A 17,522-nucleotide genomic window follows, 5' to 3' on the forward strand; every position below is an offset into this window, starting at 1 on the left:
GACAACAAGTCCTATCTCTCTCTAGTAATTAGACAGGCAATTTGACGGCTCTACATTTTTTAAAAAGTGTTTTATTATATAGTTCAAACGTGTGTGAAAACAGAATTTAATGAAACCCCATATACTCATCACCTGCTTCAAAATCAACAACTTATGGCCAAACTTGTTTCATTCCTTTGCCCCCACCCGTATTATTTTGAAACAAGTTCCAAGTCAGATAATTTCATCTGCAAATCTACTTCAAAATGTAGCTCTAACAGATTAAGTAGCAAACCCAACAAAATGCCCAAATCGTCTCCACCATTAGAGGGCAAAAGAAATAATCACAATTATGTAACCAATGGAGGCTCCGCCTCTCGGCTTCCTCTCAAATTCAGTAGCTGGGGATGCAGCTAGAAACTGATCTGAAACCAGGAGGGTGCAGCAGCTGCGCTCACAGCTCGAGAGGCTTTAACTTGTTCTACATTCTTTTAAGTTTACTAAAAAACAGACAAGTCACCCACTCAACTCATACATCACTTGCCCTGGATGGATCCTGAGGTCTTGCACTGACCCCTCAGTGCAGCTCTAACGCTGCAACCCTTTCAGACAGTTAGTTCCTCCTGTGGTGGTGACCCCAAACTTAACATTATTTTTGTTGCTACTTTATAACTGTAATTTTGCTACTGTTATGAATCATAATGTAAATATCTGATATGCAGGATATCTTTTCATTGTTACAAATTGAACATAATTAAAGCATAGTGATTAATCGCAAAACAACATGGAATTATATATTGTGAAATATTTATTTCTAATTACAAATAAATGAAAATTTGTCTTGAAAAAAAAAAAAGATAAGTCAGTTGCCTTCCAGTGGATTCTGACTTACAGCAACTTGTTTTCATAGGCTGTAAACTTTTAGAAACAGACCACCAAGTCCTTCTTTTGAGCTGCCTGGTACATTCCCTCGGAACCCAAAGATGGGAGCGCATAATAGGAGTTGCAAATCCCACTTAGTAATAAGAAATGTACATTAAATTTACATGGTCTGCAGCTCAGAAACAAACACATGGAGTGTGTGCATGTCACTCTCTGTTTTTCTAGTGTAAAAATCTGTAAATGCTGAATCCCCATAGGGTCACCCTCAGTTGCAATCAATCATAATAAGCTTTGTCAATGAATTGAGTTGTGGATATGAAGGACGTAACACAGTTTCAATACTTTATTCCTGAAACTTTCTGAAAAGCAAAACAAAAAATGATAAGTTGCAGATAGATTATCCCTCAAGAGGATTTTGTTTTGTTTTTAAGTGAACAACACAAGGCTTGGCAACCATCACCACTGCTTTATCGCCCTCAAGATAAACCCTGTACCCATTAACACTAAAGTCCCACGCCCCTTGGCAATCGATATTACTATTTCTGGTTTTGCCTATTCTGTGCGTTTCATATAAATGAAATGACATGTTCTGTGGCCCTTTGTGACTTTGTTTATATAACATGATGTCTTTAAGGGTGATATTATGTCTCAGTATCTCGTTCCCTTCTAATCATGGTAGTATATAACAACATATTAGACATTTCAATAATTTTCACCCACAATCCAGTCACGGATTCCATTTATCAGGTGCAGCCATCACCACTACCCTTTTCTAAGTGGTCTGACTACCACGCACAGAAACTCAGTGCTCCCTCCGTGGTCACTCCCATTTGCCTCCCTTAGCCATGAAATTTTGGTCTCTCTCTATACATTTGCCTAATACTTATTAAGTGGAATCATCCAGTGTCCTTTTGTGACTGACTCAAGGTTCATCCATGGTGTAGCATGTACCAGTATTTAATTTCTCTTTACGGCTGAGTAACAGTGTATGGTATATTTGTACATTTTATTTCCCCATTCATCTATTGCTCCTACCTTTTTCCTGTTGTGTGTGCTGCTGTAGTGAACAGCGGTGGACAGTTCCTTTTGAAACCCTGTTTTCAGTTGTCTGGAGCACACACCGGGGCTCGGGACTGCTGGGTTCTGAGCAGCTCTGTGCTGAGCTTTTGGAGGAAGCATCAAGCTGTGATACATTTTGCATTCCCAGCAGCAGTGGGTAAGGGTGCCAATTTCCCCACATCCTTGCAAACATTAAAAAAAAATAGTGTTCTTGGCATGTAATTCGCCAATAATAGTTCAATCATATGTACATGGTTTCAATCTTAGCTATCTTACAGGGTGTGAAGTAGTGTCTCATTGCAGGTTGTGCTTCCTCTCTCTCTAACGACTATCAAAGGAACTCTGGTGACCTTGTCGGGCAAGTAACTGAACTGCTGTGAGGCTGGAACTTCAAATTCAACAGCAGCTCCAAGGGAGAGGGATGAGGCCGTCTGCTCCCGTGAAGATTGGCAGTCTTGAAAATACTATACAGGGTCACTATAAAACACTCTGAGCCAGAATCAATTCACTAGCAGTTGGTAACAACTTCTGACAAGAAGTCCTGGTGGCGCTGTTGGGCATGTGTTCTCTACTAACAATAAGGTTGGTGGTTCAAATCTACCAGCAATTCTGTGGAAGGATTGAGATATCTGCTCCCATAAAGATTTACAGCCCTCGAAACACTAAACTGGGTCACTATTAGTCTGAGTAGACTTGATGGCAGTGGGTTTGTTTTTTATAACGTCTACAGGAAAGGATTTCATATTTTCATCATCATCCTTCATGTAATAATGTAGGGCAAAATTGTGTTCTTCCCCTCTCCCATTCATCCTTCATTTTAATTGTATTTTAGCTTTTGATTCATAGGAAATGTTACATAGTCTCTTTGGGACACACGTTTACCTAGTGCGTCCCTAAGTGGATGCCACCCCCTAGAGGACGCTGGAATGATGCAGGAAGGATTCAAAACCAGATAGCTACACTTTCTCCTGTAGTATGGGCTGTAGCACAGAAGCTTCTAATTGCCAGAGGGGTGGCTAAATTATTTCTTTTCTGAAAAGGGGGCAGTAAAACAAGTAAGTAAATAAGTTTGGGAAACCTATGCGGTCCTCCGAGTCCGAAGTAAGTGGATATGACTGTATAGAGCTAACCGCCTCTGTGAACAACTGCATACTTTGCCAAAAGACCAGAACTGGGTGGTACCCAGCCAGCCACCAATGCTGAATATTCTGATCTAAGGTTCTATAGAGGAGTTGTTTACAGGGGGGGGGGGGTGTGAGAGAGAAGGAATGTAAAGCAAGATTTCAAGGTTTCATAGGCTCAAGGATTCTTAAGAGAACCATGCTGGTTGCTGAACCCCTGAAACTACTGCCAAGACAATATTTAAACTGTAAACCAAAAAATATCCCCAAAAGTCTTCCTAAAATTCAAGTTTAATTTATGTTGTAAAAAAAAGTCTGCCTTGAGTACTGGATCTACAAGGTGTCAAACTGGCAACTCCAAAGATCAGATGGGAGCATTAGGGGCAATGAGTTTATGTTAATGGAGAAGGAACAACTCATGAAGGAAGATGAGCAGGGTTACGTAATTAAAAATGTGATTAACTTCACTAAATGGTACACGTGGAAACTGCTGGATTGGGATATGTTTTGTTCTGTGCATCCTCAACAAGGCAAAATACATATAAAAAGTAAAATACAATATAAATTTAAGTTGAAAATATAATGATAATGAACATGCCTGAATTCACTACTTAGCTTATAAATAGAAAATATAAATAGTATTGTTAATGGTCCGTCTCCTTGTCTCACACCCAGACGTAGTCGCTTCCTTTAATTTGTGATTTAATTCTCCTGTGGAATTTCTGAGGCTGTAAATCTTTACAGAAGCAGAAAGCCTCATCTTTTTCATGTGGAACAGCTGGTGGGCTCAAACTGCTGACTCTGTGGTTAGCAGCCAAGCGCATAACAAACATATATTTAAAATAAACATTGACTCTAAGATCCATCCGTGTGTCTGTGTGTAGCTGCAATCTGCTCAATTTCAGTTATGTAATACCTTATTCACAACATAATGTACTCTACCGACAGGTCACGAAGGTTGTTTGTCACATACCTCCTCAGACAAATCCAAAGAATTTTCTAGGTTTTAACAGAGTAATTGCCTTTGTATAGTTAATACAAAATCACTCCCCAAAGTGGAAAAAATCAGAATCAACACCCTCTCCCCACACTTGAAGTGGCCTATTTCTTTATTTTTGCCAAATCTCAAAAGAAACTCAAGCAACCCTATAGGACAAGGTAGAACTGCCCTGGTGAATTTCCCAGGTTGTCATTTTTTACCACAGCAGAAAGCCTCATCTTTCTCCCATGGAGTGGCTGGTGGGATTGAACCACCAACCTTGTGGTTAACAGCCTAACATGTAACCCACTAAACCAAAAGAGCACTCAAACAAACAAACAAAAGCCCAAACCCCATGCTATTGAGTCACCTCCGACGGATAGCAACCCTGCAGGACAAAGTAGAAACTGCCCCTGTGGGTTTCTACTATTGGAACTCCAGTATTAGCGCTTCACAGGAGTAGAAAGACTCCCCTTTCTCCCACAGTGTGGCTGGTGGATTTGAACGGTTGCTTTTGCACCAGTCCAATGCGTAGCCCACTACACCACCAGAGCGCTCCAGTAGCTATAAAATGGCGTCTCATTGTAACACGAATGTGCACTTCCCTGAGTCCTAATACAGCTGTGCGCCTTTGTTCTCTCACGATGATTACTGCCCGTACACGCGTCCTCCAGTGGAATTCCTGCTCCGGTCTTTTGTCCTTTTCTCTCCATTGCTTACCAGTGTGAGTACTAATACCACTGCAAAATGTCTTCTACCAATTTGTCTTTTGTCGCTCTACAACTATGTCTTTAATGCAGTGCTATGTGTCTTGTGGGGAGCTTCCAGATCTGTTTGAAGCCTCCTCATATGAATATTATTCCTATGGCTAGCTCTTTTATATACTTGATTTGAGAAATCTTTCCTATTCTAAGATCATGAAAGTCTTCTCCTATTTTCTTCTAAAATTTTTGAAGTTTTTGCCTTGTATCCACCATTGGGAATTCACTTTGGTCTACATGGGCACCATTTCTCTCCCTCTGAGTAGTGTCCCAGCACCATGTGCATACTTACCTTCCTTTCCCCTGGGGTTTGTGACACCATCTTTATCATACACCAAGTTCCCACGGGTGTGTGCACATTTTAGGACTTACCATTTGTCTACTCTTATTTTGACAAAAGACATCAATTTCACACTGTCTTAAACACATATGTTTCATAAGGCTTGCTATCTGAAAGGCCAGAAACCGATACTACTTCCCACTGCATGGCACTGCCTGGCTCAAAGATGTGTGCCGCACAGAGAGGGATTCTTAGTAAGAGTCTAAGCTTTTTGAAAGTTAAGTACCATGTTGTATACTTGTTACATCATTATAAGACCTACGATAAAAGCACCGGGTATGGATGTAAAAAACATGAACTAGAATTGAAAAGAAAACCCTTTATCCTTCCTTCACAGAACAAACCTGCAAGTTACACACTGTAGTGTTCTAATAGTTACCCTGACATTTCAAACCATGTTCCAGCTATTCCTTGATCTTCTTTACTTATATAATACAGGATAAACAGGTATTAAAAGGAAAAAGGTCACATGTCATCATGACATGGATCAGGAACCATGAAGTTTCAAAGTAAAGCTATTTTAAAATATTCAATGAGAATAAAAAGAATCGTGGTAAGGTTTTTAAAAAAATCTGACCCAGTAATCCTCTAAGACTTTATCCTGTAAATATAATGTCCAAGGATGTTCTTCACAGTACCTTTAATCTTAAAATGTCAGTGCCCTAAAGAACGAAGCATCCATGCACAGTAACCTCCAAAAACATGAACACACACTTCTAATGGAAGGAGCATACCATTTCTGGATGGCCATTTAACAATATTGGTCAAAATCTTTAAAGTCTGCAATGTCTCTGATCCAACCAGAGGACTTTTAAAGATGCACTGTCAGAGCTAATTAAGGATATGAGACTTCTCAGAATTAAGGATGCAGAAACACTCATTGAAGCTCTTTCAATTAGCAAAACACTTTTGCAATTTACAGTTAACCAAGTAACAGGAAATAAAGCCCATCATCAAATATGTTAAACGTGTTTATTAAAATAGGACGACAGTCACTGTAACATATTAAGGAAAAAGCAGGCAAAAAGTAAAGTCAATACAATCTCATGTTTATAAATAGTAATTTACTACAGAGTACAAAGATGTATATGAAAGTATATGTATGTAACAAAACCTGCAAAAGCTGGGACCCACGTGGGTATGGCAGAAAGGAAAACATCCTGGGAGAAGGAAAACTCAAATATTTCCCACTAAAATCATGACTGGCGCCCTGGTGACGTAGTGGTTACATGTTGTGCTGAGATTCCACAGGGTTAGTCTCGGAAACTCACGGACAGTTCTATCCTGTCCTATAGGGTCACTGTGAGTCAACTTTGACTTGATGGAAAGTGGCAAAGAGCTCATTAAAATCAGTGATAGAAAAGTGCTAAGGCTGACTTGGGAGACCGGTAAGTTCTGGCTCTCACAGGTTTCACTCTATGAACAGAATAAAACCCAACGCAGTGCAATCAGATGGATTCTGCCTTACAGCCACCCTGTATGGGGTTTCTGAGAGTGTTAACCTTGACGGCCAGGAACACCTTTGAGGATGGGGTAGGACCAGGCAGTGACTCGTTATGCTGTGCGGACGGTCACTATGGGTCGTACTCAACTCTTTACGAGAGGAATCAGTCTTTGCTTTCTCCCGCAGAGTGGCTAGCGGGGCCCAAGCACAGACCACGCGATTAGCAGTCCAATGGCCACCCAACAGTGCGACCACAGAATGAGTGTTAGCACCACGAAGGAGAGCCAGAACTCACACGGCCTGCCTTATTTCCCCAAGTTACATGGTGGGCAGTCATCCTTCTTTGCTACCACTATGAAGAAAACTACCTAAAAAATGCCCAGGAAATGTTTCTTTTTGGTTTTTATAAGACTGGAAACGAAACCACATAATTTTTCATGATGTGCATGTTTATTCAAATTAGTGTACAGATAAGTGCATTTATTATTCAAAGATATAGATAAAATTCCCTTTAATAAAAACGTCTAACGGCACGGTTTGTTTTGTTTTGGTTTTTTGATGAGATTATTGAAACAAATTTCTAAGTCTGTAGCCTTATTAAAAAACTCTTGTTTTTCATTAACTTTTCCAAATTCCTTCAAAGCTTTTATATAGCTAAGTATTTGTGTTTGACTTAAGGGCTCCGGCTCTTCTAGTGGTCCGTCTGCATCATCCTCATCGTCATCATCTTTAGCCTGCAAGTCCACGATTTCCTTCAGGTTTATATTGTCCATTTCTGTGGCAATTTCTTTGTCGATATCAATGTAAGACGAGGCACTGACCCCGTCTTCTGGAACATCACCATAAATGTCATTTATTGCATCCTGAATCTGCATGATGTTATCAGTCTCAAGAACCGCTTCGTCCGGCAGACTGCTGCCACTGCCAAATACGAAGCCGCAGCTTCTAAAGCATCTTCTGACAGTTTCTTCCTTAATCATTCTGATGGATTTTTTAAGAAATGAAATTGCATCCAGGACATCAATGTCCCCTGACACCTCCGATGTCATCTTGTGCATCTCAATGTTGGCAATCACTCTTTGAAGCAGCAGCTTCCTGTAGTTTACTTTAATATTTCGGATAATGCCACTCTCCAGAGGTTGTAGGACCACGGTCACGGAGGGTGGGAAAAAAATCAATTTAATATTGGACAGGGGCAGTGGCCGATGACAAGTAGCATTGTCAATGAACAAAAGAATGCTTCGGTTTTGCTTTTTCATGCTATTGTTGAATTTATTTAAAAACTCTTCGTAAATGCCTCCTGTCATCCAAGCATTTCTATTCCACTTCCATTCTACAGAGAGCTGGTTAATTCCGATGTTCTTGAAGCACCGTGGCTTCTCATTCTTTCCTATAACCCAAGGTTTCTCAAATGTCCCGTCTGCAAAAGTGGTCAGGAGGACGGTGAGGCGCTCTTTCGAAAACCGGCCCCCTGAACATTTTTCCCCCTGCATTTTCAGGGTCATGTCGGGAAGGGCCCTGTAAAACAGAGCCGTCTCATTGGCATTTGCAATGTCCTTAGGCTCGTATCCCCTGATGATCTCTTGCAATTTTGTGAACCAGTTTTCAATGGCGTCTTTGTTGACCTCAGTTGTCTCCCCACAAGCAACGGAGCAAGTGATCCCATGCTTTTTCTTGAAGCTCTGAAGCCACCCGTTGGACGCGGAGAAGCCCTCGACGTTCAAAAGCTTCGCCGTCTCCTTCGCCGTGGCTTGCAGAACAGGCCCTGAGACAGGGACCTTTTTGGCCGAGGCTTGAAGAAACCACTCAAAAACAGTTTTGTTGATTTCAGCATAATTTCCTTCCCTTCCTTTCTTGACATTTATGTTGGTGCTGCTCATGTATTTTTCAATTATTTTATCCTTTCCTTTCATGATTGAGTAAATTTGCGTTTTGCCACACTTGAACTTAATTACAGCTTCCTTGACAGTCTTTTTCTCTTCGGTTATCATTTTGACAACGTCAAACTTTTCTTTCAGAGATAAATTTCTCACTCGCTTGTCCGTGGCTGTGAAGGAATAAGCTTTTTTAAAAAAGGAAACAGAAAAGGAAGTAAGTTCTTATAAAAATTAAGGAATTCACGATCTTATCTTCTTGAAAACGTGAATATCTCAAGGAGGAAAAAAAAAGAAAACCATCAACATCGCTATATGGTAAGTTATCACACTCCAATAAAATACTAAAGGGAAAAACCGTGTGGGAAGCCGGTCGCACTTTTGTACATACACTGCATGCGTTAAGTGAAGAGATGCTGCTTGTTTTATGAGCAAAGTGAGGTATCTTGAAGGTAAGAATGCCAAGCAAATGAAGGAGAGATTCTGAAAAATCATAGTAACATGTATCAAAATTACAAATAGCTAAAGGACGGACTAAACTTAAAGATAAAAGTAAAACCTCTCAAAACAAGGAAAAAAGTGTTTTGCTATATATCTTAATGAAAATAAAACAACAAAAAACTGGAAGACTGTATTAGTCTTTCTTACCTTCTTTCAAACTTTTGGATGTTGATCTTTATTGGGAAAAAAATTTACATGAAAAACTAGCACAGATGTAAAGTACAGACACAGAGAAAGCAGCAGTGCCCAGTAACAACGCACACAGAGCGGAAGACTGGGCTGCCAAGGCTGACTCCAGGACTTGTTGGAACTATTTCCAGCTTTCACATCTGCGCTTCCTGGTACCCGGGCGGCAATACCCACGGTTTTCTGATTCTGTCCAGCTTTCAGAGAGTATTTATCAGGCTAAAGGAATAGTTTTAGTGGAAAATATTTTGAGTTTTCCTTCTCTGACAGGATTCTTCTGCCTTACATAGGTTCCAGCCTTTGTGGGTTTTGTTGTAGTTTATCTCCAAGTGGTGGGATTGTGCTTGCTGGCTTATCTACAATGTATCGTTCTTGTATTCATCAAGCTATTTTAATTTAAAAGGAAATAAAACCACAAATTAAAGGACATAAACTCCCTTGCAGCAATGTCACAGTTCTACGAAGGTGCCTGCTCTAGTGAAGAGTTCTGAGACATAACTTGCCAATTAATTCATCTTCAGAGGTACAAAATCAGAAATTAAATAGAAACCAATTTAAGATACAGTCTTTCTGGTCAGTAAATACACTAGTGACACGAGGACTACTCCCTCCACTTCCTTCTGAGGCCAACAAGCCTAGCCTGTCTTCCACAAGCCAGGAACCAATAACCAGATGAATCTGCCCGAGAAAAGAACGAGCAAAGCTACCCTGAGAAAATTCCCACCAAACTAGCAAGGCTTTTCTAATGGAAACAAAAGCATGCCTATTAATCGGCTAGAGTTTTGATGTCCACTTTTCCTCCTAGAAAGCATGAGGTCAGAATCTGCTGCCGTCAGACTTGAGCCACAAGCATCTAATTCATCACTAACTCAGAAGGAACAGCACTACCTACTGAGGCACGACGCTATCAGAGAATCATTACGAAAACCACACTACCCAACTCGTAGAGACCACACGGGAATCTAACTAATAATGGGTACTCTTGGCCCTAAAAGAAAACATGTTCTCATCCCTCTGTCCCAGGAAGAATTTACCAATAATCCCACTTACCATTGTTGTTGGCAATTAGTGTAACAAGAGTCTTCTTGGCACTGTCGCTGTTCTGTGCCCCGCTGCTACTAACGGTGGTGGATGTGGAGAGGTGCCCAGCCACAGAAGCATGGGCAGCGATGGGCACTGGAGCCGAGACTGGCTGCTGGCTCACAGAAACTGTGGGGAAGGGGAGGCACAGTCACTTGGGAGACAGGGACAGACGGTGCTAAAAGGATCCTGCTCTCATCTCTCCTTTCCATCGCGTTGTGAGTCTCATTAGCCAACATTTCCTGTTTTATTCCTGAGTCCAACTGTTCATCTGGCTTCTACTCCTACCTGCCCCTCACTCCACCAATTAGACGCAATCCCTTCTTTGTCTCCTGGATGAGTTAAAACACAAGACCATTGAACCAGGATTTTTAAGTTTTGCTTATACAGCACCAGCAAACATCTAGGACTCAGAGGTTTATTACTCTCATCACCACAACTGGTATGCATAACCATATACATTAAACCATCCACACACCTTGCACTGTGTCCTGCTTCAGCCTAAACCAATGCCATCTTCGGGTCTCAAGGCAGGGAAAATAAAAAGACAGAGAAAGCAGCTGGCACAATTTGGTGGAGGGGCTACTACCCACTTTCTGCATTCAGGGAAATCTAGAATTTGACCTGGCAACATCACCTTTAAGAAAGAGAAGCTAAACTGTCCAGAAGGCAAGCACAAAACAATTTCCGTTCCACTCACAGAGGAAACCAAGTTCACACTTGAAAAAGAAAAAAACACAACAAAAAGCCTATAGGAAGTGTGTTTGACCAAGTACATAAATAATGAGTGCTGACACACACTGCCACTGTGCAGTCGTGCTCATGCATCCTGGGCTAAGAGCGTGCTAGGTGTTTAATAAACACTGGCCAATGCAACTTGTCGATGTTTCCACAAGTTAAAGATGCTGTTTCTGGCTTTGTGGATATGGAAACTGAGGCATTTATAGGCTAGAGCATGGAAAAGAAGGTGGCACCAGTAAAAATGCGGCATCTTGGAATTTTTTTAAGTTAAAATCATGGGACATTTATTAGTGATGTTTCTTTATGTCTTAAATTCTTAAAGTACTTCTCTGCCTCATACGTTCTTAACCAAAAGGCCTTCAGATCAATTTAAGCATGGTAGAGGTTTACAGAACCAAAAAAAGCTTGTTACCTGTAGGAGCTTTATCCACGGAATTGTAATCTTCAACTACAGAGTCCTCGATGACATCACTGATCTTCTGCCACGGTTCTAACTCCTCCTCCTCACATTCCATAAACAAGTCGGTGTCCGCCATGCTACAAGAAAAAGTAAGCTATTGATCCAGGAAAGGGGAATCTATTTTATGCAAAAACAAGAATCAGATACTTGAATCCATTAGTAACTTAGCTCTTTTCTGTTCCCTCATCCAACACCTAACCATTTTCCCTGTTCTCCCTTTCTAGGGGTACAAAATTACAACTTTTATTCTTGAATATTAGAATCCTTTCCATAAAAATACTCTTCCATAATTAGGGCTATTAAAGCTTACTTTATAATCCCTAAGGCTGCATTAGGGTGAGGTGAATCTTGCAATTCCAGTCAGCTGGTGTTGATTCAAAATGACTGTTTTGTTCATCATGATGCTTTAAAGTGAACCGTTATCTTTCTTAAATACTACATGGAAGTAATACCTTGATGGAGCCTTTCCATGCTCCTGAGATGAAGGCCTCCACTTGCCGCACCCCATGATCAGCCCTATACTTGGACTCGAAAAAATTAGTGGGAACACATCATCATTTGAGTCTTCCTTTAATTTGAAAACACTGCCTAAATCAAATGCCTTTTTGAAAAATGAAACCTACCTCTTTGCAAATGAAAACAGTTATTGCTATTCTGCCATTCCATATTCGTTGACTATGGGTCAGTTTCTTTGTCTTAGAATGACGGTACCATTATTGCTCAATGGTCAAATATCTAATGCAAAAGATTTCAGGTTCTAAGTTAATTTTTTATTGCGGCTAATACCAAAAACTATTATTCTGTTCATTAAAAAGTCAACCCACACTAATCAACCAACCCTTGCCACTCAGTCAATTCTGATTCATTAAGCCCTTACTGAACAGGGTAGAGCTGCCCTGCCCTAAAGTATTTCCAACACTAAATTTTAAAGGAACTGACTGCCAACATCTATTTCCCAGGGAGCAGCTGGGCTGTGTAACTAATTACATAGCTACCAGGGCTCCCAATGAGTAGGTTGGGCCCGGACAACTTGACAGTAGTAGTCTGCACAATGTCCAACAGATGGTGCTATTTCCCCTAAAAAGTGAAACTATCCTGCAGCACCCCAGTTTGCTAACTACAACCAGGTGCACAGTTTACGAATCACAGTTTTAATTAAGTACAGTGTTTCCCTTAATTCTAATCACTTTCTAATCTCCCATTCTAATTTAGTCTGTCTTTCCAAACCAAAAACATAGAGGAAGGAGCAATGAGTAAAGACGAAAAAAAGGGAGCAATTTAAATTCTTCATTTCATATTTAATTTCTAAACACACACTAGAAACAAAATTTCAAAACAAAATCCTTTATCAGAGGCATTCTTTTGAGCTCCTAACTATTCAACACAACACCTCTGCATTTTCCAGTCTAGTTCATCTAAAAGATGACACTAAGCATTTTTCTATTAATTGGAGTCATCGTTCCTGCCATTGTATCTTTCTTAGAGCTTAGAGTCAATAGATAGTTAATGGGTAAAGAACACCAGAGTGTGGAACACACTGTTGGTAACATCTGCAGATGGTTTTTCAAGGACCCTCTTTTAACCCTGAACATATGCTGAGCATTATGGGGACAACTCTCTGAATGCAAATTGTGGTTTTCAATGTCAAGCCTGTGGATAGTTTAATAGCACATCTAAAAAGTTGGTGTTTGCAGTGCAATGAGTTCTTTTTAATTCCATTATCATAAATTCCAATTTTCCACAAACTTTTTGAAGGCTCCTAGTATATGGCTGACCCTAAATTTGGTCTAATTTTTTAGCACACCTTGTAGGCACTGGCCATTTTATTATGCAACTAGATTGGCAGTGTCAATTACTAAGCAAACTACGTGATTTACACCTACTAAGGCAGTTGCTCAGTTCTCAAGGACTGATGGGATTGGCCATAATTTGCAATTGACAAGAGGTAAAACCAATCCCAGAGGTTGAGGGGGACACACACCTCACTACCAACCGGAGTTTGGAGCACAGTGAAGCACTTGGACCTGGGACTCCTGCAGTGTGAACCTCATAGACACAGAAGGCATCTAACACTGGAGATGGTGTGACACAGTGAAAAAGGTGAAACTACAGCTGAGACCTGCAGCAGCAAAACAGTGGCTGCAGTGGCAGGAACCGGGAGATTACAGGAGGGGCTGCAGTGGGCTTGGGGTGCCCACGGAGTGACAGAGCTTTAACACTTGCCCCTGGGAGAGCAGAGGCCAAGAGAAGGGTCTCCTGCCAGCAGGCACAGCTGAGAAAAAAGCAAGAGCTGTCTTGGTTGGAAACAGTCCTGACTGAGGATTTTTATCCTGTCTCCTGAGTTGCACCTTGTTACTCCCAAATTGAGACACTTATTACTTCCCTAATAAACCCATAATCTCGAGTACTGTCGGAGCTGTGTAGCCATTGCAATGAATTATGAACCCAACTGAGAAGTAGCGTGCTGTGGGCAGCTGGTGTCAGAAATGTGAAAAATTTGGAGAGCGGAGGCAGTGGTGGGATTCAGTCAGTTTGAACCAGGTTCAGCAGAACTGATACTTAATTATTTTTGTTATGTTCAGCAAACCAGTTGTTAAAATAGCACTTGTAATCAGGGTTCTAAGAGGGGTGTCTGGACATCTACCCAATGTGAAAGTAAAAAACTGACATTTCTTACACTTTTTTTTTAAATGTTCATGTGCACAAAAACAACAGCGGATTCTAAGCACCCAGGAGTAATGTTCATTCCATCCATAGGAATACAAAATTAGATGAAACTGTGCTTGTAATGTTTATTCATTCATTTCATAAAACTTATTATTCTATTGATAAAATACTGCTTTTTATTCCCTTGCATTCGTTACTTCAGTAAATGTAATGTAAACAGAAAAGTACCAAACAACCAGAGGCTGACATGGTGTCATTCACTTCAAGTTTTGTTAAACCCTAAGCTCCCAAAGATATTATGAGTGAATTATGTGAGTCCTTAAAGTGTTCAAAGAGCTAAAACTGTCGTCAGAAGAAATGCTGGAAGAAGTCTGACCCAGCAAACACAATGACTTGCCTAGTGGCCTCAAGGAACCAGAGGCTCCTGCTAAGTGAAAAGAAGGTCAGGGAGAAGCACCCAGATGCTGGTGTGCTGCTGAAAGCCAAGAACACTGCAAGTGAGGATGCCAATCAAGACACAGTATGGAAAGATTTAAAATGAGTCTTATTGGATTTTTTACCAGCTAGTAAATATTTTTCATTACTATTTTAAAACTAACAATCTAGTTTTATGTACATATTTTATTGTACTTATTTAAGTGTAACTATGAAATAGTAAACTACCTTTCAGAATACCATCATCATTAGGACAATGAGCCATTTGGTTAATTAAATACAAACAAGTAAATAAATAATTTGAGTCCCACCACTGAGTGGAAGTCTGTCTGACCAGTAGCCTGTATCCGTTTTGTACTGAAGGTGATTCTCCTCAGAATCTAGATGGCTTACAGACTTACACCCAAACTTCTCTGGAAGACAAGGAAACCAAGTTTTCAAATGCATAGTGCTCCATTCTGACCTAGACTGTTAGCTCAGACGTGATCGTTCTTTTCCAAAGCAATACCAAGAGCACACCACAGCTTCCCGGCCAAGAGGCTCAGGAACAGTGTAGGCTGCCTCAGGCACTTATGTGGGGTGGGGGCGAAGAGCTAGGTTTGCCAACCCAAGCACTGAAAGAGCTGAGCATCTTTAGGGTGAGACTTATTTTATGGTAGAGTGGAAGGCCTTCTGGCCAATACGAGTAGCACTAGAGAATTCTGTGACACCAATCAGGGCCGAAGTTAAGGGGCCAAGTGGCTGAGAGGCGAAGGACCAAAGATAAGCATGCCCGTGGGCATGGCTAAGAAAATGCACTCTGGACTGGAGAACTGTATCCTGAACATTCCTGGTCATGAATTGTAACCTGTTAACTTTCCTAACACACCCTATGGTCATGAGTTTTGCCTGAGCTCTGTGAACCCAGTGGAGTGTGATGGGAGGGATGGTTGCTATTAGAGTTGAAAAGCAAGGGTGGAAGGTAAAGGGATGTCTGACCTCTGCCTCAAAGGAACAGACTTTCGGCTGATGCCAAGTCTGAAAACTCAGCTCAGCTCCTGTAGCTTCCTATAGTCCAGTCACCACTGATTGCACATACTCATGATACTTAACACGCTCCTCTAGTCTTGATATTAAGCTTGATTATACATAGGGTTAACTTTTTTCTTTCTTTCTTTTAAAACTTTTTTCTTTCAAGATTGCTTCTTAAGGCATGTTCTTCCATCAGAGGCATGCTCAGATGCCTGAATCCAGCAATCCATTAGAAATGATATTATGCTAAGCAAAGTAAGCCAAGCACAAAAGGACAAACACAACAAGATAAGCAAAAATAAAAATGAAAAGGGGGCATATGGGAAAAGCTACTATATATATATATACATTCCAGGGATGAGGTCCAGGTACTACAGCAGGGGCCAAACCCAAGCCAGGAATACATATGGCAGCCAACTAAAAAGGAGAGAGGAAAAAGAGAGGGGGGGGTAGCAGGAAGGACAGGGCACTAACCCACCCAAGGTGAGGGTGTTGTTTATATCTCCACAGGAGAGGGAGAGGAACCAGACTTCAACCCAGCACATCAAGACATGAATGAATGCAGCATACAGGCATGAAGCAGGGAACCAAGAGGGGTCTGTGGGGCCGGCCCTCACTACCCTGTACCCCTCACCCCAGAGGCATGCACTTAAGAGGACAGGGCTGAAATTGCAGCTCAGGAGGAGGGGAGCGTCTGATCAGGAGCAAACGAAGAGGGAAGGAGAGAGAGTGGAACACACCCTGGCCCATCAAGCCCTGAGGACAATATTCCGGCTCAGATTAGCCAATGCACAGAGGATCACAGGGTCGGCCCCACGAGACTCGACGTCCCTCACTGTCACAGAGCAGTAAGGGGGACAGCACTGGGGACACGGTGCGGGAGATGTGCCTGATCAGATCCCATCACACGGGGTGAAACACCAAGGGCATACAGCGGAGCAGCAAGAGGAAGAAAGCTCTGAAGGCCCCAAGGAATGCCAAAGGTGGAGTTTGGGGCCAGGGCATGGCACCCCATCAGACTCAAAAACACTCATAAAGGTCAATGGACAGACCTGGAACTGTTGGAGGGCTTTTCAATTTTTGCTTTTACTTATTTATTTTTGTTTTGCTGTATTAGCTGTTATCGATTTATTTTTTGTATTCTTTTTTTGGTTATATTCTGCTTTTCTTTGTTTTTACATGTGTTATTGTCTATGCATGTCTACCTGGACAAGATAGACAGGATGAACAATCCAGAGGAGAGAACAATGGGACCAACGGTTCCAGGGGCACACGGGAGATGGGGAGGTGGGGGAAAAGGTAGGGGGTATCAAACTCAGGGTAAAGGGAAGAATAAGTGATCTAAAATTGATGGTGTGGAGGACACAGGATGCTTGGTGATGGGTGAGTGTTTTGATCAAGGGCAATGTAGCCGAGGAGAATTACTAAAACCCAAATGAAGGTTGACCAGGATAGTGGGACAGGTGGAAATTAAAAGGAAATAGAGGAAAGAACTGGGAGGCAAAGGACATTTATAGAGGTCTAAATATAGGCATGAATATACGTAAATACATTTATATATGATAGAGGAATAGATCTATGTACATATATTTATAAAGTATTACAGCAGCAGATGGACATTGAGTCTCCACTCAAGTACTCCCTCAATGCAAGAACAATTTGTTCTACTAACAGTGATGCTTACCTTCAGACACAATCACTGAAAACAAAATGGGTGCATAAGCAAATGTGGTGAAGAAAGCTGATGATGCCCGGCTGTCAAAAGAGATAGTGTCTGGGGTCTTAAAGGCTTAAAATAAACAAGCAGCCATCTAGCTGAAACCCACATGGAAGCACACCAGCCTGTGTGATCATGAGGTATTGATGGGATCAGGGATCAGGGATCAGCCATCAAAGACCAAAAATAAAACATAAAAAATCCTATCAATGGAAATAAGGGGGAAGGCAGAGTGGAAACCCAAATGCTACAGTAGTCAATTGGGCACCCTCTGCAAGAAGGGCC

General features: G+C 41.3%; 1 protein-coding gene across 7 annotated transcripts in view; it reads right to left on the reverse strand.

Annotated features, from left to right (window-relative positions):
* Positions 1–17,522, reverse strand: part of POGZ (pogo transposable element derived with ZNF domain) — a 64,988-nt gene that overhangs the window by 30,980 nt on the left and 16,486 nt on the right. For 4 of the 7 annotated variants that reach the window (XM_075562057.1, XM_075562047.1, XM_075562029.1 and 1 more), the window contains exons 2-3: positions 11,360–11,484; positions 10,177–10,335 (exon numbers count right to left, since the gene is read on the reverse strand). In XM_075562057.1, the coding sequence (XP_075418172.1) occupies positions 10,177–10,335; positions 11,360–11,483 (283 nt within the window). In that variant the 5' untranslated portion in view covers position 11,484. Of the gene's footprint in view, positions 1–10,176; positions 10,336–11,359; positions 11,487–17,522 lie in introns of those variants that run through there. The other 3 variants (XM_075562074.1, XM_075562067.1, XM_075562083.1) reach the window with 2 other exon arrangements.

This window comes from Tenrec ecaudatus, chromosome 1, assembly GCF_050624435.1.
Source record: "Tenrec ecaudatus isolate mTenEca1 chromosome 1, mTenEca1.hap1, whole genome shotgun sequence".
NCBI lineage: Eukaryota > Metazoa > Chordata > Mammalia > Afrosoricida > Tenrecidae > Tenrec > Tenrec ecaudatus.